Below are 26,872 nucleotides of genomic sequence, written 5' to 3' on the forward strand. Positions count from 1 at the left end.
GCAATCATCAAGCTAGTGGAAAACTCCAACTTCACCACGACCGAAGAAAGCGCGTCAAGTGCGATCCAATGTGAAAACAATGTTGATTTGTTTTTTTTTATGTGAGTGGCATTGTCCACAAAGAGTTCGTTCCGCCAGGACAAACAGTGAACCAACATTTTTACCTGGATGTGTTACGAAGATTACGAGAGAGTGTGCCACGAAAACGGTCCGAAATGTGAAGAAATGGGAACTGGTTGCTTCACCACGACAATGCTCCAGCCCACACAGCTTTGACGGTCCGACAGTTTTTGACAAGCAACAACATGGTGATTGTGCCTCATCCACCTTACTCACCCGACGTGGCTCCGTCAGACTTTTTTTTGTTTCCACGGATGAAGAGAAGTCTGAAAGGAAAGCGATTCCGTGATGTGGATGAAGTCAAAGAAAACACGCTAAAGGCTTTGAACAGTATCCAGCCTCGAGAATTCCAGCACTGTTTTGAGCAGTGGCAAAAGCGTTGGGACAAGTGCATTAATGCACATGGACAATACAGTTCAATAAAAATGCAAATATAAAAAATAACAAAAATAAATTCCGGTTATTTTTGGGTCCCCCCTCGTATGAAGGCACCATAAATAAACCAAGAATCAAATCTGTCTTGACAGCACAGGTTCTGATATTACAGTAAAGAAGTGACAGTGCGCACGAAGGTTAAACACGTATGCGCACATGTGAACACCTGTCACTGTGGATGCTTTATTTATGTACGAGTTTTGGTGCATATCATGCTTCAGTTAAAAATTAGTAGTCATTGTGAATGTAAACATTAACCGAACTTTATACATTAACAGTAACATTACTTTCTGCCATTTAAGACTATTATTTTGGACTTTGTGCATCATGCAAGTCTATTAAAACCACATTGTTTTGGAAACTGGTCTTTTTACCCATCATCAGGTAAACAGGTTATAAGAGAAAACCTCTATTTGTAGAACCACTCTCAAACAAAGGTGCCACACTGATGAGGTTATCTTTCATATTCTCTTCTCCTGAAGACAGAAATAGGACCAATGGCAGAAATTATAATTTTAATCAAGATGTTACACCATCATCAAAAAGCTGTGAACTTGTGTTTAATGTCCCTGTTACAGGGTATAGCACTGTCTGTCTGGACACTGGTGATGGAGGAGATGTCTGGCATCTATGTAGAGTTGGCATTCCTGGATGCAAGCTTTAACTTTGGTCAGTCACTTATTGTATTTGCTATATTTGGACTTGACCCCAAGTGTGTGATACAACCATTGGTGAAGAGGTGGCGATGCTTGTTGTATGGAGCTGCTGAGTTGAAGCTTCCTGCATGGGAGGATCTTGGCTTTGAAACTAAGCATGTCTGTGACCAGTTTGCCACCCATCACTTGGAGAAATGTCGTCGTGATATAGCTACTGACAGGAGGTTGGTATCATGCATTATGTATCATGTATGAGGATACTTGTACGGTGTCTAATTATCTGATATTTCGTAATTCCTCAGGCTGATTTGATGTACATGTTACATCTGGCATTTGATTGCTCTTTCTGTGGCTTAATGTCCACCATACATTTAGCTGTAAGCTTAATTTCTCTGGTCTGTAAGTAAGGAAAAAATAATTCCCGTGTGATGAGGTTTGCACTGGCCTATTGTGAAAAGAATGAACTCTCTGTTCATATATCAATAACCTTGCATTTCCTGCAGCTGAACAAGTCAGTCTAAAAGTAAATATGTGACTTTATAATTACCATGGTTGGCCTGTCAAGTCACGTGCTCTTGGAGCTTGAACAAATACAAGTTTCGAATGAAGTTTTACGAGTAGATGATGAAAATACTGGTGAATTTAGTTTGGATTATGACAGCATGTTTGACAGCAAATGAAGAAGAAACAAAGTGTATGGTTGTTTGCAATTATAATGTCAACATGTTAGGGCTGGATCTGAAGGATTAAATGCTACAGCTGTATTTTCTGGAATGAAAGATATCAAATGGTATTGAAATTATTCAGAAGACTAATCATTGTAACAATACATAATGCAGTGGTCTTGCATCAGTTGCTCCAAAATAACAAAAACATTTGTAAGATTTTGAATTGAATTGAATTTATTTACATTCTATAAATCCTAAGTAGGTTAGTACCTTTGGATACAGAACAAGTCAAAAGGTTACATACATAAGTACAGGCAATTTTAGCTTAAAAATTAATATAACTTAATTTTACATCATTCTCTATTTACATTGAAGTATTCATCTAAAGAGTAGAAGGAATGAGCATGTAGATAATTCTTTAACTCTGATTTAAACTTTTTAGTATCATTGCCCAAGTTTTTAATACTTTGTGGCAGATTGTTGAACACTTTTATGCCAGTAAAGTAGACTCCTTTTTGATATACTGATAAAGTTGATGAGGGTAGGTGGAAGTTATATTTTTGTCTAGTATTCATGTTATAGACATCAGAATTTAATTTGAATTTATCTTTGTTGTAAACAACAAATAAGAGAAGCGATAATATGTATTGCGATTGAAGAGGTAGAATTTTTAATTTCTTAAATAATTCTCTACATGAATCTCTACTTCTACATCCTGTAATGATTCTAATTATATTCTTTTGTATTTTAAAAATTATTACACTATGTGAAGAGTTCCCCCAAAATATTAATCCATAGTTCATAATAGAATGAAAGTAGGCATGGTAAACCATCTTCAATGTTTCCTGTGACATAAAAGGCTTAATTGATCTCATCGCATAGCAAGCTGCATTTAATTTAGGTATAATTTGTTCAATATGTATTTTCCAAGACAGTGTACTGTCTACATGTATTCCAAGGAATTTTGTATCAAGTACTTTACAGATTAATTTGTTGGCATAACTGATGTCCAGATCAATTTGGTGGTTGTTTTTAGTTGTGAATGATATGTAATGGGTTTTATCAAAATTTAATGAGAGTAAATTGGCTTCGAACCATCTGTTTAAGGCTTCAAATACAATATTTATGTCATTTTTAAAGTTGTCAAATTTAGAGTTCTTAAATATTATACTAGTGTCATCTGCATATAGAATTGGTTTAGATTTATTGTTGATGGTTTTAGATAGATCATTTATGTAGAGAAGAAAAAGTAAGGGACCTAAAATTGATCCTTGTGGAACACCGTGCTTTATAATTCCCCAGTTTGAAAATGCATTATGACTGGAGTTTTTATTATTTATTTCAACTCTTTGATACCTGTTTTTGAGGTATGATTTGATCCATTCATTAGCTTTGCCAGTTATTCCATAGAAATTTAATTTCGATAGTAAGATATCATGATTAACACAATCGAAAGCTTTTGCTAGATCACAGAAAATCCCTCCCACAATTAATCTGTCATTGAGAGCACTTAAAATATCGTTAGTTAGTTCATAGGTTGCTTTTTCTGTTGTTAGGTCTTTCCTAAATCCAAATTGCTCTTTGACTAATATGTTGTTAGAATTTAAGTGTTCAAGTAGTCTATTATACATAACTTTTTCAAAGACTTTTGAGAATGAAGTCAATATGGATATTGGTCTGTAATTAGAGATGCATTTTCTCTCTCCTTTTTTAAAAAGTGGTTTCATTACAGCGTATTTTAAGCGTTGAGGAAAAGTACCTGATGATAAAGATTTATTACATAGATGATTCAAGGGTGAACTGATGTAAACAGAGCTTGCTTTAAGTAATTTGGTAGAGATTTCATCATATCCATGTGAATTTTTGGGCTTAAGGGATTTAATAATGTTTTCAATTTCCTTCCTTGTTGAGAATTTGAGATTGATATTTGGAAATGAATTGTTAAAGGCACGAGACAGATAGTATATTGGATTATTATTATTATTATTATTATTATTATTATTATTATTATTATTATTGGAATATGTTTTCTCAGCTAATGAAAGGAAATATTCATTAAATGCACTTGCGATAGCTTGTGGATTGTTAGTGGACTTCCCTTCAATATTCAAACTTTGTACGTCTTCATTAACAGATTTCTTTCCTGATTCAACTTTCACAATATCCCAGGTGGTTTTAATTTTATTGTTTGATTTTAGAATTTGGCTGTTATAGTTATTCTGTTTGGCTTCTTTAATGACTTTTGACAAAATTTTACAGTACATTTTGTAGTGACTTTTTAGTCTTGGATCATTACTGTCCCTACTGGCCAAATATAGTTGTCTTTTGTGTTTACATGAAGTTTTTATTCCAATTGTTATCCAGGTGGATTTGTTTTTATTTTCATTTTTGACTATTTTTAAGGGAAAGCTTGAATAAAAGATCCTCAAGTATGTGTTCAGAAAGCAATTAAATTTAGAATCAATATTATTGCTGTCAAATACATTGTCCCACGATTCATTACTTAATTTTGTGACAAAATCTGCCATCGTATGCTTGTTGATTTTCCTTACTGTTTTATATTGTTGATTACTGGGCTGAAAGTCAATATTATTTATTTCTATGAGTTGAGCATCATGATCGGATAAGCCATTTATAAAGGGTCCTACAGTATAGTCTCTTAATTTTGAGTTATCAATGAATATATTATCTATCGCTGAACTAGAATTATTTTGAACTCTTGTGGGAAAGTTAACAGTACTGGAGAGATTGTAAGATGATAACAAAGAGTCTAAATTTAGTTTCCTATTACTGTCGATGAGATAGTTTATATTTATATCACCACAAATTATAAATTCAACTTTTGAACTATGCAGTACATTTAGGATGGTTTCTAATCTATTTAAAAAGTGATTGAAGTTTCCAGATGGGGCTCTATATAAAGTCAGTATACAAATATTTGAAAAAGGAGAGTCTAACTTTAGAGCACATGCTTCCAGATCCTGGTCTTTGCAATAATCTTCTAAATTTATTTTAGTAAATTTTAGGTTTTCGTGTACAAAAATACTCACTCCTCCTTTCTCCAGTGTTTTCCTACAGTATCTAGCACCTAAATTATAATTTTCTAAGTGAAGATGTTCTAATTCCAGCTGTTTCATGTGATGTTCAGTAAGGCACAGTATGTGTGGAAGATTTGAATTCATGGAGCTTATTAGTTCATTTGTTTTGTTTCTCAATCCTCTTATATTCTGATGGAATATTCTTAGTACTTTATTATTCACTGAATTTAGTAGACTGCAATTACCTTTTCCGATTTCTATTGGTTCACTAACATTATTGTCTGAAAGATTAGTTTCTTTTGCAATTTCTTTTACTTGATAAACTTTACTTGCACTCTTTATCCTAAAAAATGATTCTGAACACCCATGACAACTGGAATGTGTCTGCCCTTAATGCTCTCTGCAATGAGTCGCGTCAGCTTGTCCTTGCCTCGAGGATTAAGATGCAAACCATGGACAGTATGTTCGCTCCTCAATATTGAAGAGACATCAATCGCATCAATGTGGGCCGCGCCGACCTCCACAAGCGAACGCTCAAGCCGAAGATTAATCTCCCTTACACACCTGTTAATCCATGGCTTGTCATGTCGCCAGAAAAGACCAACAAACCTCACATTGGTGTGACTAGTTTTCTGGGCAATGTCACTTAAATCTTTCTCAATTTGATAATTGAGGTTTCTCTCCAAACTGTTACCTGGCCCCCCAACTATAACTACCTGATCTTCCTTACTAAAACCTTTGCACAATTTTCCAATGTCCCCAGTGACATTGCTCAGATCAGCATTGGGCTTGAATATGCTGGTCACAGCATATGCATCTCCCATTGCTTTCTGTAGCCTCTGCCCGATACCCCTACCATGACTGCTACCCAGCACTAGAATCTTACGCTTAGGCTTAGCCTCTAACACAGGCTGATCTATAGCGTCACCATCAGTCTGAGGCCCTAGCATAGCTAGAGGTTCAAATCGATTGGTTAAAGCTAACTTAACATCTAGTGAAGAAGGAACTTTTTTAAGTTTTCTTCGGGAGTTGGACACAGTCCTAAATTCTTCAGGACAATTATCTACTAAATTTAATTCCCCTTTTAAGAGGTCAATCTCAGTTCTTGCAAGTTCCAGCTCCCTTTTCAAACTCAAGATAGTCTCCTCTTGTTTCTTTATTACCTTGGCTTGCACACAGGAGTTGCAGTACCAAGGTAATATGGCCAAATCACTATTGGTGCCAGAGCACTCCCAATGAAACCACAGGCCACAGTCCTCACATCCTGTCCCCTGGCTAACCTTCCTTCTGCAGGCCCCACATTTACCTGATAAGTCGTTACCCCTTGTGGTCATTATTACCACTTATGTTAACTTATAATTCAGTACTAACTAACAGATATATTTAAAGAGTCTAATTTGTGATTAGAACTTACAAGAGTATATGCTGGCACAAATCTTTTAAAGCCCACTATATACAATGATACACTTATTTTAGGTTAGGCCCACTGGTACACTTGCAGTAGTACAAATCAACTTACTAAAGATATAAAATAACACACTTCTTGTAGGTTAGGCCTACTGTACACTTATGAAAATACAAACAACTTATGTAAGATATAAATAACACTTATGAAAATACAAATCGACTTCCTTAAGATATAAAATAACACACTCCTTGTAGGTTAGGCCTACTGTATACTTACGAAAATACAAATCAGCTTCCTTAAGACAAAGTAACACACTACTTGTAGGTTAGGCCTACCAGTACACTTATGAAAATACAAATCACCGTATTTAAGATATAAAATAACAAGTATGTTTACTAATTCTACTACTAATCTATATTAACAGAAAGTTGAAGTTAAAAAAAATGCAGTTTTAGGAGTGTTGAGCGGAAGATCAGATACTAATAGCTCACAATATGGCGGAAAATGGCCTAGGAGCTAAGCGTGGCTTAAGAGGCTTTCACGGCGGTGACTATGAAGAAAGAAGTCTTCTGGGATTTGGCACCATGTATATGTGGTGTTAACACCACATATACATACATCGTATACCGTGTATACATATACACGGTGCCAAATCCCAGAAGACTGCTTTCTTCAACAAAAACATACATTCACTAATAGACAGCCTTTCACTAGCACAAGGCTTTGTGGATAACACTGTTCTGATGTACCTAGTCTTGTACAGAGCCATCCAATTGAACACCAGCTAGAAGACAAATAGAATGACATTTCCTGGAACATATTCCTGCTAGCAGAAGGAAGGCAAAACCTCAAAGAAAATGTGTTTGAAAAACACAGGAAAATGGATAATCTGATGATTGGTGTAGTGAATGTGAAGCAGGGTTGTGTTTAGATGGAGGTTTCAAGACTTAACATACAGACCTCAACTTCTAATCCAGCTGCTTCCATTGCTCATATACAGTGCACCTATGTTGTAAGTAGGGACCGGATTTTATTCCATAATAATCCCTTAAATGTGTATGCATTTATGCATGAAAAACTTCCAAATTCTTTGCGGATACATGCCTAGCAAGCCATTATAATGGCTTGCTAGGCATGTATCCGCAAAGCTACAATAGTCCATTGTTAGATAATTATCTAACAATGGACTATTGTAGCTTTCAGGTGTCATGACAGTATTTTTTTCTGTGTAAAGAAGGTTGGTAGGGGGCACTCATCATCCTGTATCTGGGGGGCAGCCAAGTAGGCTTCCTGGTTGCCCCTGCCCAGAAATGGACTGCTTCACCATACCTACATTGGTAGAGGTATAGAACATCAAAATGCAGCTGACATTGGCCTCAGCACAATTTTCATCAACACTAAATATTTTTATTGAACTATGCAAATGCAGGCTAACTTTTTTGAAAATAATACTAATTTATATATATATATATATANCGCTTACCATTCATGTGTCATGTACAGTGCTTGGAACTCTTAACGACAACTTTGAGATGGCATGCGAGTTTTTTGTACTTCAATTTTATGGCTTCATGTCACTCACAAGTTAGTTTGATGTTACGTACATTATTAACGTTACAGAATCCACATATTCCTGCCAGTTTTAATATCTATTTTGTAATCAACAAGTGTGTAACCCCGGTCAAAGTTTGACACTTCTCTGGCCATTATCTCCGTAACCGTTCAACTTTGGACATAGGTGTTTTTGGTTATATCGGCATACTTTAACATAAGGAACACCCTCCCGAAGTTTGGCACATTCCTCCTGGGACACCCTGTATATAGTGTCATGTGTTGGATATGTCACGAGACAAATAACTTCACGCCGTATTGCATATAGTGAATTTATTGCACATTCGCTCTCACACTCACAATTCACAATTACAATTACTGCCATCGGCAGTATCACAATTACATCCACTGATCTCGGCGACTGCTAGACTTCTGCTGCACTCTGCGACTTCATGATCCGCCCTGTGTCACTCCTGATCACACACTCTCGTCACATACTGCTCAGCCGACTTTTAATACCGTTCCCTGTTGCCTGTGTGAACACCAGTATCCCATTATGTCACAGTGGGAAGTGCTGTTACGTCACCGCGGGGGAGGGTGGCAGAGTGTTGACTGGCCTGTTACCGTAGCAGCAACAGCACTGTGAGGGAGCGGTGGAAGGGGTGTCCTGCATAGCGCAAATACGTCACACTATATATATATATTGTAAAATAACAATGTTTACATAGTAAATATATTCATAGCTATGGGGATGCTGATCAGTATTTAAGCTGAAATTTAACATCACCTAAGTTAACCATGCGGTTAATTGTTGAATGGGATTCAGTTACCAGCAAATGCACCGGGGGTTACTTTTGTATTTCCGTGGCCAAAGTATTTGTGGGGCCCACCAAAATTTTCTATTAATATTCTTATATTGTAAAGATTAGTATTTCAAAACCTGTGTATTGTATTAAAATTATATTAAGGAAGTATAGAGTGATGTGAAGTAAGGTGAAGTGATTCAGGGTAAGGCCAAGTTTTGTGTCGGTATTTACACGTCACTTCACCGACAAGCACGCGGTTGCTCAGTTGGTATAGTTTGCTTGCAGACTAGAGCCACAGAGTTTTTTTTTTTTTTTTTTTTNCAGTTTTTTGCAGTCATCAGGTTTCATAATGGAGTTAATTATATTGTATATGAGGTTATTTTATACATGTGTGCACTACCATAATTCAAGTTATAAAGCAAAGAACTGTTTTCTCATTTCAAGGTGGCATCTGAAACATTACAAGGAGACTTTCTCAGGTTCTGCACTTGTAGACTGGCTGCTGGGAGTTGGACTGGCCAGGGATCGAAATCAAGCTGTTCAGTACGCACGCCACTTGTTGGAGGGTCGAGTTATACGTCATGTGGAAAATCTGTACCATTTTCATGATCAAACTACGCTCTATACTTTCATGTCTGTACAAGATAGATACTAATTCATTATTCAGTGTAGATGTACAAGTGTTTACAGTTAATAAAGGAAGCTAAATACATTTCCAGTTTACGTTCTTCATAATTTTTTAAGAATTCAGTCAAATTGTGTTTCTAGCAGCAAAACCATTTAGTATTATGTAGCAGCCCTCAGCCTGATACTGTTTGCTGCCTTTACATTTTCTGCCACAGGTGTAAGACATAAAAGACAAAGTTTTTTCCTTGATCAGTGTTTACAAACCACTAATCATCTCACATTTTCAGCCTTGTATTTATTTTACATAATTTATTTTTTACATTATGCCTTCCATATGGATGTTAAGTAAGTTTTGTGAATGGGAGTGGCTGTGAGCAATACCACTAGACCACATGAAAATTGTGCTGTGAGGTGATTCAAACTATTGTTCATAGATACTTCGAAAGTTGGGACTGTATATTTTTTTGACATCGCAGTGATACCTGTCAGTGAACCTGAAGATGAATTGATGCCGATTACCCAAAAAGAGACGGTGGCCTGCCCAGTGGACACGGAAACTGCAGCTGCACAACAAGAAGAGGTCCCCATTGCAATACCGGCCGGAGTGACGATGGCCTGCCGAGATATAGAGGCACGTCCAGAAGAAGAAAAGCCGACCTCAGCGGACAGGAATCCTGAGGAGGCAGAACTACGAGAGGTACCAGTAGAAGATGCCGAGGTAATGCCAGTCGGAGAACCGAAGAAGAAGAAAAGGTGTAGGGACCAAAATCAGCGAAATATGAAGAATCTGACATGGGAAAGTTCTGGACCCCAGAAGAAGTTGGCCGTAGCCCGCAGAAGGACAAGCCATCGCTTGGAAGTGGCACGGCAGAAGAAAATCAGCAGAAAGGTGTCCCGCCGTGCAACAGTGGCCTGGCGTAGGAGGAACATCTTCAGGAAATGTTGGACCCCAGGAGATTGTGAATCCCGGATGAAGTTGGCTGCCACCTGCTGGAAGACATCGCGTCGCGCGACAGTGGCACGACGTTGCAGAAATGCCTTCAAGAAGGAAACTCCCAAGGGAACTTTCAGATGCCAGCGGAAAGAAGTGACCACCACCGGAATAAAGATTACCCCCTGTGTAGGACACAGGCGTATGGGACAAAACAAAAATAAGGTCGCACCGAAAATCACCAAGAAACGGACATTGGGGAAGAGAATTTGGAAAGGCCCGGAACCCAACACTGGCATCAGGAACCGAGGCCTGAGACAGCAACTACAACGCAGAAATGAAGTGAAGGACCTAGGCGGCGGACAGCCGCGATATGTGAAGAAATCAGACCAGAGGAAAACTGCAAGACTGCAGATCGCCAAGCGAGTAGCCGGATTTTCTGTCAGCCTACGACACAAGGAATGGAACTTATGGAGGGGTCGACCCCCTCCAAAGCGGAAAAAGAAACAACAGATCGGGGAGGAACCGGTAATGTAGAAGTACCGGCCTCCCTAGGAAGAGTGAAAGTGATGGATGAATAGGATACAACTGGTTCTTCTAGTGAGCTGAAAGGAAACTGCTCGAGACGAGCAGGTCTTAAGAGGGGAGCGGTTGTAACAACTGGAGAACAGTCGCTGAAAGGAGTAGCCCAAATACCAGGAGACGCAGAAAGCACAGCCTCCAAAGAAAAGGAACGGGGATGCACCGTTAGGCTATTCGGGACGAACAGCCTTAAGGAGGGAGCAGTGTGACATGTTGCGCAATGGAGAACCTCCCCCCCAGCAGTGACGTGGCGGGTGAGTCAGCGCTCCGTCACCCCCCCCCTCCGCACGGCGATGTAACACGCAACGCGCGGTGGCACCGGATCCTACTATGACAAGGCACTCATTGCATAACAGGCAAGCGCTGTGGCTATATAAGGGAACTGCACAGCAGCTACGAGTCAGTTAACTTGTAGCCGTCCCCAGAGAGAGTTAAAGTGTATCAGCGCCAAAGACAGTTCTGCAGTCAGCAGCCTACAGTTGGAGTATAGCAGCGTTCGCGGAAAGAAGAACTGGACGTGTGTGTAGTTGTGTAATTGGGAGTGTGTGATACAGGGACACTTACATAGCTCCCGTACTGAATACGTGTAGACTACTGAAGACAGAGTGAATTGATTTGCGAATAGGGTTATAAATCGTGAAACCCCGCAACAGTGTAAACAGATTATTGTGATTAGGGTTATAAAGTGTGAAACCCCGCAACTGTGTGATAATTAATTGTAGCCGTTACTTGTAGGTTGTTGAATAAACCAGTTAACAATCTCTACGGCATCTTCAGTAACGATTCACGTTACAATATTGTAGCATCCTGCTGCACTTAGTATCAAATGGTTTCACAGTCGCACATGCAGCACATCTTTGTATAAAACTTACTAAGAGTTATTCACTTTAAAAGTTTTACATGTCAAATAGATTTTAACTTATTTATTCCATACATGTTTTGACATATAAGGCCATCATTAGGTGTTCCAAAATTATAAATGATAAATAAGAAAACTGCTTTACTTCCATATTGTGGTTTTTGGTCATTACTATGCAGTCCCTTCTATGTGCACATCTATACAAAGTGGCGGGTTCTGCCTATTATCTTACTGTGTGTCCCTCTTGCTAATGTTTGTGAATTGGATTGGTTCTATCTTTTATAGTGTTTATGTGAAGCTGTCTGGTGTTCAATTCATGTAATGCCTCAAGTATTGGGCTATGGATGTCAATATATGTGTCGTTCATGTGCAGTCTGCCCTTACTCATTCTATATAAACTTGGTCGTCGACTTAGGACCGGCCGCACTTAAGTTTTTAAAAATAAATTATAAAGATGATAAAAAGATTAGAAAGGTTAAAAAATACTGTTAATAAATATATGGCCGACATACAACCAGATCGACTTACAACCTGTCTGTCAGAATGGAAGTCAGTCACAAGTCGACGACCAAGTGTATATGGTATCTTTCCAATGTGTTCAGATGTTTCCCCTTTTTCTCTATTTTTATGACTTTCATCACGTTAGTTATACTCCCATATGCATATCCAGTATTTACTAAATGATTGGAATATCTGGAGTTCCTATTATTAGTCCTTATCACCTGTATGTTTTCTTTATATCTAGTTTGGAATGTTCAGCCTAATTGTCCTATGTATTTTAAAGGACAGTTGGGTGGGGTTTTACTATGTTTTGTACTGTGTTTCTTGTTCAGAATGCAGTCTTTTTTTGTGCCTCTTTACAAAGTTTTGTGATTTTCGTCTCTTTTCTGCTATATGTAAAAATAGCCCATTTTGATGTTTGGTGCTGCATACTTGTGTTTTTGTTGTTTTGAATATCTTAAGCTTAAGTTTATAATATTCATTGTTATGTAATATGTCTTGTATAATGTTTAGTTCCCTTGTTTTTGCTTCATTTGTTATTGGATATATATTCACTATGTTCATTAAATAACTAATGCTTGCTATTTTGTTCTCATATGGGTGGTATGATTCATCCAGTATTATGTATCTGTTTGAATAGGTTTTCTATATATTGTGAATACTAATTTTATTCTTTTTTGGTGTATTGTAAGGTCCAGGAAATTAACCAGTCAAGTGGTTCACTTCTGTCTTCTTATCTCTTCTGCAGTGTCACATCAAATTCCCCCCGGCATATAAATTTGTTGCTGCAGCATTTAATTTTATAATCTTTGCTCCCCTTTTAAAATGCAATATCTCAATCACTAAAGACACTAAAGAATCCTATTCTTTAAATAACAGAACCACAAGGCATTAAGACGCTTGGCTTCCTTCAAAGAGAAGAAATAAAAAGGACACAAACTAGTTTAGTTTAAAAATTTTAACAAAATCTTTTGAAATATTAATTGTAATTTATAAATACTGTGACATGGATGGCATGGCAGGAAGTGGTGGTCGCGTGAAATCTGCGGTCTCGCGAGTGACGTGACATACCCCCACTCTTTCCACCAATACGCAATGCTCGGTGGGTGCCCCCTCCCCCACGGTGACATGGCAGAGGTGCGGCTGTGTTGTTACCAAGGGATACTGCAGTTGCTACACAGCAGCAGACAACTCTTGACAGCGTTGCTAGCAACACCAGTAAACACGGCGTCAGGCAGCAGTGGTACCTATCACATAACTGTTTTCTCTGTTGTCCGTGCCGAGGCTAAATAAGGAGCAGCGAACACTATTCAGTAGTGAGTGATTAGTGAGTGTTTAGTGAACCAGTTACTAGAGAGAGAACCATACATTAGTTGAAATATAACAGCCGCTGGAGACAGTTGAATGGAATCTTCAGTTTTTACAATGGGGAAAAACTTTCAAGAATCTATACAGGAACATGCAAGACTAACCAGTCTTGACACGAAAACTAGATATGAACCATTTTTTTGCATGTTTCTTTGTGGCAAAATTTTTGTGTTTTTGTCAAACCTATTTGCATTGTGTTCAAATGATGTATTTTGTTTCTTGTCTCAGGTGTACAGAAGAAATTAATGGGAGAATTTGCAGAGGAATTCTTAACTTTGGTCCTTCCAAAATGATTGTCTATAAACATTGAGTCTCTTCTGTTTCCTTTGCTGAGGGTGTAAAACAAGCAAAATGTGGAGGTCATGTCTATCCGTAAATCTGTTTTTTTCTTGTGTATCATTGTTTATTGAATTGTTATTAAACACTGAGTGGGGAAGAGAGAGAATGATACCTGCACTGAAAGCTGTCAGGAGACTTGATTCCAGTATGTATCAGCCTTTGTACCTCACCTTTATGTGAAGTGTAAATTGAACTTTACAAAATTTCTCAAATGCAGTTCATTGTACAAAAAACTGATAGACTTAACTCTTTTGTCTCTTCAATTTTGGGTAGTAAAACAGTGTAAATGTCAGCAAAGGTAACCATTAGTCATGCCAAGAATGTAGGAGACATCCCTCACTCACGTTGTTGAGCCCTTCTTGAGAAGCCGCCAATTGCGCAGCTACTCCAGAGCTTCCCAGCATTTTATGGAACCCGAAGGTTCAATACCATATTCAGAAGAGCCCTCCACTGGTCTCTATATTGAGCTAGATCAATCCAATCCATCCCATCCTATATCTCTAAGATACATTTTAAATCTAAGTAAATTTTTACACTGAACTGAAAAGTTATGTTGATTTTCAGAAGTAATTATTAGCTGCCAGATTCGAGTATATGTTCCTGGGTTTTAGAACATTTACATTATTACGAGATTTGAGGTATTCCCGGCGCTGACCATGAAGATTTGCTATGATGTTCTGGGATGTGACGTGTGTAGTTTGGTAAATTAAACTGTTTTAATTAAGGTGAATTTATTTTAATGAGCAAATATCGCATTCACACGAGATACGAAATTTTGATATATGGTACAATTTTAGCAAGGTAGAAGCCACCTGGTGATGGATATATTCATGTAATGTGACAATGTAACAAGTTGTATTTAAGACGGAAATATATGTGAAATAAATTATATATTAATGCAACTGCATGCTTAAATACAATATTAGGAAAAGAAAATATTGGGTGCATTTGTTCTTCTGTTAACAATTTAAAATGAGTTTAGGAAAAACTTAACCTGGATCCAGACTCTGTCTCATGAGAAATTCTTTCCCTGGCAAATCTATTTTGTCCTACATAGCATAGTTTGAGTGGCGTTTGTCATATAGTACGCCAGGCTCTTGCTCAATTAACTGTACAAAAACAAAATTCTGAGAAGGCTGGCATGCTTCGTTGCCTTGAAGTTGAGTTTCTCAGTCTCTCCTCGAGTTGCGTTGTCGTTTCCTCAGTTTGCGCAGTTCCATTCAGTAACACGTCTTCAACTCGGGCTGATTGCAATTCTCGGAAATCGCGGTTGCGTTGCGGTTGCCAGTTTTCTTGGTGTGACCTCTGCCTGTTTGAAGGAAGGAGACGGTCTCTGAGAAGTCGGACTCTAATTCCATACTGACAAGGATGGTAGCCGTAGTAGACGCCTTCAGATTATTTTCGTATTTTTCTTTTTACTTCTTAGTATTTTACGAAAAGTTAGGAGTGTGGTAGACTGCTCTACAGTCACCAAAGGGAACTAGTGTTCTGATGTCAACATAAATAATCCGATCGTCGTCAGTGAAAAATCTCACATATCTGTCGATAATGGAATCCAGCCCATCTTTTGGAATCTTAAACGTCTGGAAGGGAACCGAGGGATGCTAACTGCAAGAAATATCTATAGCATTTTGGAAAAGATAATGAAATCCCTTTGAGATAACTACTGCGACTCAAAGTGTCCAAGACTGTAGTTTTACAACTCCAGTCATTCAGCAGTCAGACATTTATGATTGGTGCAGATTATATCAATGCCTTTTTGACAGTTACACTTTCGGTATTCTGTTATATCAGTGCCTGATCCTCCGTCGTGAAGCTTGCCCGTTAACACGAAATTTGATTAGAAAATGCGGAAGGACAACCAACCATCTGATCCGAAATATACACTTTTGTGAAGCAACATATTTCGTAATTGTTATAGTAGCACACAATTGTAAACTGTAAGTAGAAAATTTATACCAATCTCGGAAGTATAGTTGTCTGTATTTCCAATATCGATTCTAGCGCCTTTGTGTATGTCTTGTTAACACCTAAGTGACGCAGTGGTTATGAACGTTATGAAGTTCCGTACCGTTCCGTACCACTGTTTGGTGTCGTTGTAATTTCTTTACCTCCTACCTTGAATCTTTGGTTCGGCTCACAGATTGGACCTATGTTGTTATATATTCTCTGGAGCATCGCTTGGCGTTTTGAGCAACCTGGCAGGAGGAGCGTCATAATAGTAATTTTGTACAAAAGTTGTGATTAAACAATTTCAAACTGACGGCGGAAATGAGTTCTTATCTTCAAGTAGCAGAGGACGAAGGCGAGGAACCTATAGAGTTACCGACTGAAGATGATAGTACGTTATTGCTCTCAACTTTGGCCGCCCAGTTCCCAGGAACTTGTGGGTTAAAGTACCGTAACCCAGAATCACGAGCAATGAGAGGAGTGCGTTTGGTGGAAGGAAGGTTACACCCTCCAGAAAGTGGATGGGGAAATTGTGTGTACTACTGTGTGTTTCCTAAAGGTAATAGTTATGAAGAAGTTATTACTGTACGATGGTCGGTCATTATGTCATGGGTCATGCATTGATTTAATTTCTTTGCAGAAAATAAACGTAAGTCGGACGATCACTTGGAAAATTCTACAGCAAAGACGAAGCGCATGGAAACGAAATTGAAATGTTCGGATCTTATCGTTCTTGGGTTACCGTGGAAAACGACGGAACAGCAGTTGCGAGAGTATTTTGAGTCATTTGGTGAAGTGCTTATGGCTCAGGTATGTAAAGTGATTGGATTGACAGACATCGGTTCTGGGTGTAGTAGTGTAACATGGCCAGTTGCAGTGCAGGATAAAGTGAATATTTTGTTGTAGAGAAGCTGTAGGTCAATGTGGGAGTGGCAGAATGTATCACAGTTCAGAATGGCAAAAATAATTTGGTGGAATGGTCGTGGTATATGGTAATCACAGGTATGTGTAAGCTATAGTAACTGGCCTGAGTAATTTAAGTGATAGGACATAAGTGGCAGAAAGAGTAACTCTTAATTGTATAGGAGCTAAAATATGCCAAAAGGATGAAGTATGGGTACTGGAATGTACTGAAATAATATATACAGCGTGTCCCAGGAGGAATGTGCCAGACTTCAGGAGGGTGTTCGTTATGTTAAAGTATGCCTATATAACCCAAAACACCTATGTCCAAAGTTGAACGGTTACAGAGATAATGGCCAGAGAAGTGTGAAACTTTGACAGGTGTTACACACTTGTTGATTACCAAATACATATTAAAACTGGCAGGAATATGTGGTTTGTGTAATGTTAATAATGTACGTAACACCAGACTAACTTGTGAGTGACATGAAGCCATTAAATTTAACTACAAAAAAACTTGCATGCCATGTCATAGTTGTCCTTAGGTTTCCAAGCACTATACATGACACATGAATGGCAAGTGCTGACGTAACATGGCTGACTGCGCATTCTGGTATAAGCCGACTACATAACTAATAAAATGCAGTACCTGCTTTATAGTAATTGTTCAAAGTGTCCTCCGCCAGCTGCAATGCAGTTTTCAGCACACATCATGAGGGATTGGGTAGCAGAAGCAGTGTTGAATGAATGATGACGTATGTGTTCTGCCGCTGCAAAAATATGATCCCGCAGTGCTGCTTGTGAATCAGCCTTAGTTTTGTAGACTAATGTCTTCATGCTGCCCCAGAGGTAATAATCTAGAGGCATAAGATCTGGCGGCCTTGGTGGCCATGCAACGGGACCACCACGACCTAAACAGCGGTTAGGGAAGGTTTCATCTAAGTAATGTCTCGTGCTGAGTGTAATGTGGGGGAGCCCCATGATGTTGGAAGTACATTTGGCACCTTATCATTAACGGGATGTCTTCCAACAATCATGGTAACTCATTCCTCAGGAAAGCTTCATACGTGTCTCCAGTTAAATTGATGTGAAACACAAAAGGTCCGATCACCCTGTTCCCAAGCACACCACACCATACATTCACAGAAAATCTCTTTTGGAATTTCGTTACCATTATCTCATGTGGATTATTATGGGACCACATATGCACATTTCATAAATTATTTACACCATCCCGGGTAAAAGAATAAAATGACGCTTAACAGTTCGGGATGAGCTTTTATCCAGTGGCACAAATCCATACGCTGTGCATGGTTGCCTGGTTCCAGATGTTGTACCCTTTGATCATGGTAAGGATACAGCTCTTCATCATGTAAAGTTCGCCACACCTGCATACGTGATACGCCAATGCAAGAGGCCATTCTACGAGTGGACAGACATGGACTTCTCTGAGCCATCTCAAGAATGTTCTCTCATGTGTTTCTCATTCGTATATCCTCCCTTTCATAGTGCACAGAAACACTTGGAAGAGAACCAGTATCACGCAATGTCTGGTGAATTTGCGTAAATACACTTCGAGATGGAATCCTTCGATCAGGAAAACGCCTTTGGTATTCTTCAACAGCAGCACGTGCACTGCCACCGCAAAATCCATTCACAAAATGCATATCACAATATTCCATGTGTGAAAACACAAAAGGCATTTCACCAACTCTGCACAACTAATTTACCAACCATTCACAACGTGGCCGCAACATACCCTGAAGGTAGCACATAAGCTTACAGCTAGTGTGAATTTCCACACAAGGACAAACATAGATAAGGCTTGTCAGCTGACAGGTACAGTGCGTGGACCTATCAGAAGACCACACTTTTCTCGGGCCATTATCTCTGTAACCATTCAACTTTGGACATAGGTGTTTTGGGTTATATCGGCATACTTAACATAAGGAACACCCTCCCAAAGTCTGGCACATTCCTCCTGGGACACTGTATAGTTCAAGGATGTAACTTAACACATGTTAGAGGAAATAAATATTGTGTACTAACTAAAATATAAGTAACTGAAGAACCTAACAAAACATAACATTCTCGCATGTCCCAGTGTTGTTATTTAATGGACACCCTCTCCATCGTGTTTGCCAGTGTAGGCACATGGACTGATATCATAACTATTGAAAGTAGCAGGTGGTATATCAAGACTTTCATTCTGGGAAATGGCAGAAGAAGATCACTGTTCTCTGGATATTTGGTGAAGTAATTCAGTGAATAATAGTACAGATGGCAATATGGGTAGTCAAGGCCTTGGCAGGTCTCTTGTGGTTGTGGCCATATTCCAGGTTTAAGCCAGAAAGTTTGCTGATAAGTTTTCTCGGTTCTTATAGTACCCAGTTTACAACTTTACAAGGAATTAGCCTTTGAACTTGAAGTGTTTATTTTGCAGCATTTGACAAATATAGCAGGCACCTGGACTGTGAACAGTGGTACGAGTAGAATGCAAGGATCATGTAAACCTGCAGAAGAAACCAATTTATTTTATATAACCCCCCAAGTCTGTCGCTGAAGCCAATTACCACCGATGTCCATAGCACAAATTGTCATTAACTAACAAGCAGTCACTGTATTGTAAAGCTGTACTGGAGACTGAATTTTTTCAGTATTATATTTAAGCATCCTGTTGCTCTCCATACGATACATGATACAAACTCCGTCTTCAGTGCAAACTATATATTATAGGTCTTTCGTTTTGCTCTCCTTTACACACTGCACTTAGTTTAACATTTAAAATTTAAAAACACAGAGCTTTCTGATTGTTCCTTTCGTCGTTATTACCAAAATCTACTTCGTTGATATCTTTGTTATTTACACGCGTCAATTTTGATTTCTCTGAATTAGCACTTATAAAATCTTCAGTTCTGATTTTAACATCTTTTCAATTTTCCTCTAAATTTTAAATTTAAAATTCTCAGGGTTACTCGCCCTATGTCTATAGTGCTGCAGCAGCTACTTCTTGTTTCTTGTTTCTTCTAGTACTGTACCAGTGTTATTCTGTGTAGTCTCTCTGTGTGCATAAGTTGTCAGCCCTGATTATTCATGGGATAAGGGCAGGGATATGTAAATTAGATTGAATGCCAGTAGACAAAGTAAAATACAATTATTGTCTTTTTTGATATCCATTGGCCCTTTTTTTTTTTTTTGTGTAAATCGATACACAATATTTCAGGGACTGGATTGTATCTCCAGGTGGAACATACTGAGTTGGGTTCAATTGATAGAGCTAGTCCCTATCTCTGGACCTAGGGTGAGATGGACTAGCTGTATCAACTGGGCTGAGCTGAGTAGGTACCACCCAAAGATGGAAACAGAATCCAGTCTCTGAAACGCTGTGTGGTGTTGTAAATAAAAATAGGGTGATGGATAATATGAGGAAACACAATAATTCTATTAATATACCATTATCACAAACGTTTAGACAAAGTAAGGCCAGTAGTTGTATATAGTAAAACTAAGAGGGGCTGTCAGAAGTTTTGAGGCTGATGTATTTATTCAAGCACTGAAGAGGCATTAGTGAATTGGCATGTGCAGTCCCACTGCGATGCCTGGACTCTGTTGTCTGTTGCCTGTGTTAAGGCAAGACTGTTTAATATGTCACAGTTTGAAGTGACTGATCCTGAACAGTGTGTATGTGTCAAGTCTTTTTTTAAGTGTGGGAGAACAACTTTTGAAACATGCAATGTTTAAAGTGGTATTTGGTGATGATAAGTTGAACCATGTAAAATCAATGGGGTGCTTATGAAGTTTAGAATTAGCCAGACATCAGTTGAGAATGATCACCACAATGACTGACTGTCAGCTTGCAAGAACAGTTGAATAATCGCTTATATGAGGTTTGGTTTCTGCTAATTGTTGTTTGATGGAAATGAAGTTGACACAGTATGGCTTATGCTATCCTGACCTCACTTGTGTTTTGGATATGTAGATATATTTGTCCCATGAATGCTGTCTGATTGAAAGCAAAGTAACATGGATCAGTCTCTGTTCTCATGCTATAGAAAATCCAGACCGACTACACTATCCCGGCTCTTGTATTCACTTGAAGCCACTGTTAATAGGCTTAACATTTCACTAGCACTTTTACCAATCTTCACACAAAACTTTATGCTTATCCTCTGCTCCAGATTCTTGTCACTTATTTCTCTGCCAACAGTATACCATGGACATGTGCTGCTTCATCTGCTGCTTATGAATGAATGACTCGTTTGATCTGTGGCTCATGTAAATGCAAGATGGAACATGTCCAAACATGTTTGGGTACTTGAGTTTACCTGACTCACCCCGCTGACATGCTGCGGCCATTCTGGGAATTAAATTATCACACATTGTACATTTACCTTTCACAATACTTGCCATGTGACAAACTGAATGTTTTTTTCTACAGTAGTAGCAAAACAGACTATGTATTAATAATTATAAAAAAGTATTTGCTTCTCTGCAGTGAGATACATTTACTGTTTATGAACTGTAGAAACAGTACCTGCAGCAAGTGAAGTTGTTGGCAACTGAGGGATGCAGAGTCACAAAGAATGTATTTTGAAAAAATCTGCTTCAAATGAAAGCAGTATTCTACTCTTGTTCATGTCACGCTGTTTGAAGTTATCGTGTTGTTGATTGTGTTCATTGCTTCTTTTAATGAGCAACTTTTATGCATTCTCTGCCTGTTCGCATAATTCGCATAGTGGGGGGTGGAGTCCAGTTGGGTCCACTCAGCACATTGGCCACTGATTGTCCTATTGTACCTGCCCCGGGTGATTATGATGATGGAGAATCTTGTGGAATGAAGATTGGAAGGGGAAACCGAAGTACTCGGGGAAAACCTGCCCCAACACCACTTTGTCCACCTGTCCACCACAAATCCCACTTGACCAGACCTGGGATTGAACCCGGACTGCCATGGTGGGAAGCCAGCGACTAACCGCTTGACCTATGGCGTGGCCTTTCTCTGCCTGTTACACCAACTGAAGAGATGGCTTAGAAGTAGTATGGCAGTATGGTATAGCTGAACAGAGGAGTTTTATTTAATGAAACATTTTATGGTAAGAATTATGATTTTATTGATATAAAGCCTGTGACCGAAATACAGGTGAAGTTTTGCTACATAGAAAACCAAGAAAATTGTGTAATGCTGCATTTATGTGTATTAAAAGTTTTATATTGAAAATTGGCGTAGAAACTTAAAATTCTTATACTGGCAGATAGTGTCGTGTTTCCAGAAAACAAGATCTGTTGTGGTCAAGTGATAAAAAATTGAGAGCGTTTCAGAAGAGTCTCAGGTATTGAAAAACAACTGTAACCTGATTTGTAAAATGATGTTATATTGTACATTTTAAGCTCCCTGTGCTGTTACTAAAAAATTAATAACTTCTTTTTCCCTAACATATAAATGAACATAATCATCTTTGTTCTTTTAAATTTATCTCTCCCAGCATACATTCACTGTACAAGGAATATAGCTGAATGTCAAAGAATTGTGTCAGGATTCAAAATTGGGCCACTCTTCCATAGATTTTATACTTTTCTGGCATAAACTCATTCTTTTGTAGGTACGCTGATTTTCTGATATCAGTTCCATCTTGGAGTACCTTAAGAGCATGTGACAAGACACATGTTCAAAGTTCTTGTATGTAGACAATTTAGCAACAGACTTTTTATGACATAGTAACATATTTTATTGCATGGAGCTCCACATATACATGTTTTATCATGCAAAATATGTATGATTAAAATGCATGCTGTTAAAATCCATTCATCAACTCCACTTTAGCCATTAAACATACTGCAATAACGGTTCAAGTTGAGAAAGTTATAGTGGGTTGGACATGCGGCTTTGATGGGGTGAAACAGTTCACATCCAGACGAGGTGGGAAAGGTGCTTATTGGAAGACAAATGTGTACCAAGCATACTTTTCAAATAAAATAATCAATTTTTTAATGTGGGCTTGGTTAACACACTTTTCATTTTATATGATTTCTCTTCACACCTATTTTTTACAGCATGGGGTCAAGTTTCAATTATGCATGGGTTACCTTGTCCTCGTGAGCAGATCTGTTTGCAGTTGTGATTGTGGCAAATCCATGTCCATTACCTAGCCTCACGCTGATGCCGTGACTCACTGTGAGAACATCTATGTTGGCTAGCATTACATGTGCTTTGCAGACTCAGAATAACTTTCCCCCTTTCTTTTTTAAAGTACTTTATTGTTTTGCCCTAACATGTGGTGTCATAGAGCTTGAATTTAATGATGCTGCTGCAAAGAGGGTTAGAAAGGTAGTAACTCTAGAACAGAAAATTGATGTGTGTGATAAACTGGAGTGTGGTGATAGTTGTATCAGTTGGAAAACATCTTTATATTAAGAAATCTTGTGTCAAAATTATTAAATGAAGTTAAGTGCCCATTAGAGCTAGTGCTGATGCAGGCACACTGAAGAATGCAAAAAAATATGTATAAAAGCCATGGTCTGTTTGCAGAGAAAACCGAGTAATCACCATCTCTGTGGTACAGTACGTACTTTCTTTATTATCATCATACTACACTAATTTTGATGTTTTATATGTTTATACACTGTATAAGTAAGTCATTTCTTATGGTATATAAGTATATTTATTTTTTATTTTGAACTTTAATCTTCTGTATACATACGTTTCAGAGGCCAATTCCCCATACTCCATATTTCCAGCAAGATCAAGCCCATGCACAACACTGTTTTGATATCCACAGTATAACTGTTGCTGTGCATTGTACTGATGTGGATTCAGCTGATATTTTGTGTGCCTTATAATGCTGTCTGTAGCTAGACTATGAATATCAGATGGTTTAAGATTATAGATGAAGGATTGTTGGAAGGAAGTAGTTGCAGTCTAATCAAGATATTATCCTGGCATTTTCCTGGAAGGATTGAGGAAAAACACAGAAATCCTCAGTCAAGATAGCTGGTGTCCCAGTTGAGATTTGAACCAGGCATGTCTGAAATATGAGTCTAGAGCATTATCACAATTCAGCCCACACAAATGATGTCGGGTAGGACAAGGTTTGGTGATAGACTTCTGTTAATGGTACTGAGTGTGTAGATTTTAACAGGTGGGGAGAGTTACAGGGTAGGTGTAGCTTAATACAGTTTGAGAGGAGAGACTTTGTATGTGTTTTCCAGTATTATTTCAGACTGCTAGAAATTATAATAAGGAAATTAAATTAAGAAGTAATTTAGTTTCTCATTGTTTCTTTAAAGTACTGTCTTCATTGAATTTTACAGGTGAAGAAAATCACAGCAAGAATGTTAAAATATAGCACTTGTTAATTCAGTGGATTAAATACTTTTAATTCATGAGTTTCTTGTTTATTTCTTTAGGTTAAAAAAGATCCTAAATCTGGTCAGTCAAAAGGGTTTGGATTCATCCGCTTCGGGACCTATGAGTCACAGATGCGAGTTTTAGCACAGAGACATATGATTGATGGCCGATGGTGTGATGTCAAGATTCCAAACTCTAAGGTAAGCTAATGGTTGAGATTTTGTGAAAATGAACTATAAATTTATATTGCTGATGTATGCATTAAGGAATAAGTCAAGCTGAAGATTTGCATAGAAATGTATATCAGTGTTCCTTTATTTCTACACCTCTGGTTTGGTGAAAATCATGTCCTATGTTCCAGTCTGCATGCTGGCTGAGATTTGGAATAACATAAATCTTTATTTTGGAAGTAATTCCAATGTAATCATAGAAAAGTTTAAACTTGATGGCCCAGGAGGAGGACTTGTGTGTATGGTTAGCAAATTGGAATGATGTTGGAGTGAGCATGTGTGTCATGGTTTTATATGTTTGTGTGGGTTGTATGACCGATCATCACTGTTTGGTGTGACAAACGAATGTGTGAATCTGTGTGACCTCCCTGTTATTGCCACCTTCTCCGCCCCTTCTCTGCCTGGTGCAATGAGTGGAAATGGAAACCAAACCAAGAGGTCCACCAGGAGAAAATAACACCCACATATTTGGTGTTTCCAGAGTTTGGATGCAGTGTGCTCTTCCACGAGGGGCGGAGAGGTTTATATTGGTGGCACCACTACAATCTATGAACCCATTGACATTGCTGCTGCTTACACTGACTATGGCGGATCTCAAATGTACCAGTATAACGAATTGGTCCCTTATATGTATGATCCAGGTTGTCAGTTTGGCAACCCCATTGGCGGTGTTTGTGTGTCCAGTGATGGTTACAGAGTTAACAGTGGAACTTATGACACAGCTACTAGAACTGTCAATTATTCTGTTAATGGTGTCTATAACAAAGTCAGTGGAACAGATCATTATCGACCATCTCACACATCTGATGCAACCCATAAAGATGATAGTGGATATCAGGTTGACCATTACACAGACTTGCATCGAATGTCTCTGAAGAAAGACTATGATACTCATTGCTCAGATGGTCACAGATCATCAGGCCATGGACTGTTGGGTTTTAAAAACCGAGAAAAGACCTACCATGAAAGGAATCACGATGTGGCCTTTGACAGGTATGATGAAGGAAGAAGTTCGCGATTTCCAGGAAGCCATGAGCACTTCAGTGATCATACTAATTATGACAGAGCTCAAGAAAAGTTTCGCAGTTCTCAGGGGAACATACATGATTTACAGAGGAATTACTCCAAGATTTATAAACATAGTTGCAGCTCAAAAGATGTTGCATATCGTTACGCTGATAGGTATCTGGTAAAAATATCACGCAGGGAACGTGAGAAGTACTATCATGGAAGCAGTGAGAGGAGCTACAAACATGGAAGTAATGGTCATGGCCACAAACACAGCAGAAGTTCAGTCAAGGATAATAGCAAAAACTACTGTGGAACAGATGTCAGTGACAGTGATGAGAAGGCATACTACAAGCATCTACCATCTGAATTGGATGAGTGTGTTCAGAGACATGGTGGGTACTCTAGAAGTGAAACTCACCATTCAGCTACTTCAGTGGGGGGACCAAGAACCATACCTGTAATTCAGTCAAGATATTAAGATGTAACATTCTTCCAGGAAACTTCTGTATCTTTCTGTGTTCGTTTGTTTGAGGCTAGCTGTTATAGCAGAATCATAGTGTTTAAAATAAATTATGAAAGGAAATGTATGTTGAAACTTGGAAGTATGCAATGTCTAGAATGAGCAGATGTGTAATATAAAGTAATGAAATTAATTCCATATTGAGGTCTTCTGGATTGTGACACCTGTAATCTCATAAGTGGATACCAGCACTTAAGAGGAGCCTATTGCCCACATTTTGGGTATCAGAGTTGGTAGGATTAAATTTTCCCAGGTTGTATATAAGGATGACATGGTGGCCTATCAAGGCCCTGGGAGGAGCCACCACTTTCATCATATACACGTACATTGATCTGTGTCGTCCTTTTGTTACATGGGCACCTCTAACCTTACATCAGTTATAAGGCTCAAGGCAGCAAGTTCCTACAAAACACTGATATTCATATGCAAAACTATAAGGTGTCATGACTCAAAGGACCTGAATCTGAATATTCACTGCTCTGAAAACCTTCTATCTTGTAATTAAATTGATTATTATTTAACCCTTTTAATGTCAGCATCTAGGAGCAGCATATGCTAAAAGTACCATGCCAGTTTTCATGAAATTGCAAGCTTAAGGAAGAACTCTTCTTATGAAATTGATGATAGATGGAGTACTATCTTCTGGGGTGTATCACTGTGTAGTCCAGTAGAATCTACCAGAGTACATGGTGTGACATACCAGAAGGAACTGTTTGTAGTCACCACTGTGAGAACCTCAATCCCAACTTGATGACAGATGTCAGACATTTTTTATAGCTCTTAACAAGACGTCATTGAACACATTGTTTCAAAAAGTTTGTGCTTGACTCTGCTATGTGCACTCACATTTTTTTATAGTGGTGAGGGGCATATACAGGGTGTCCCAGGAGGAATGTGCCAAACTTCGGGAGGGTGTTCCTTATGTTAAAGTATGCCGATATAACCCAAAACACCTATGTCCAAAGTTGAACGGTTACGGAGATAATGGCCAGAGAAGTGTGAAACTTTGACCGGGGTTACACAC

At 38.5% G+C, this 26,872-nt stretch overlaps 2 protein-coding genes across 4 annotated transcripts in view; both read left to right on the forward strand.

Annotated features, from left to right (window-relative positions):
- LOC111865380 (integral membrane protein GPR155) overlaps window positions 1-9,394 on the forward strand; it is a 45,924-nt gene extending 36,530 nt beyond the window's left edge. For both annotated transcript variants that reach the window (XM_023853358.2, XM_023853357.2), the window contains 2 exons: window positions 1,134-1,435; window positions 9,127-9,394. In XM_023853358.2, coding sequence (XP_023709126.1) covers window positions 1,134-1,435; window positions 9,127-9,337 — 513 coding nt within the window. In that variant the 3' untranslated portion in view covers window positions 9,338-9,394. The remainder of the gene's footprint in view (window positions 1-1,133; window positions 1,436-9,126) is intronic.
- Window positions 9,395-16,027: 6,633 nt separating this feature from the next.
- Window positions 16,028-26,872, forward strand: part of LOC111865378 (TAR DNA-binding protein 43) — a 37,427-nt gene continuing 26,582 nt past the window's right edge. Inside the window, exons 1-4 of one of the 2 annotated variants that reach the window (XM_023853352.2) lie at window positions 16,028-16,398; window positions 16,480-16,649; window positions 24,147-24,287; window positions 24,799-25,977. In XM_023853352.2, coding sequence (XP_023709120.1) covers window positions 16,161-16,398; window positions 16,480-16,649; window positions 24,147-24,287; window positions 24,799-25,806 — 1,557 coding nt within the window. In that variant the 5' untranslated portion in view covers window positions 16,028-16,160 and the 3' untranslated portion in view covers window positions 25,807-25,977. Of the gene's footprint in view, window positions 16,399-16,479; window positions 16,650-24,146; window positions 24,288-24,798; window positions 25,978-26,872 lie in introns of those variants that run through there. The other variant, XM_023853353.2, reaches the window with a different exon arrangement.

The sequence above is a fragment of the Cryptotermes secundus genome, unplaced genomic scaffold, assembly GCF_002891405.2.
Source record: "Cryptotermes secundus unplaced genomic scaffold, Csec_1.0 scaffold254, whole genome shotgun sequence".
Lineage (NCBI taxonomy): Eukaryota > Metazoa > Arthropoda > Insecta > Blattodea > Kalotermitidae > Cryptotermes > Cryptotermes secundus.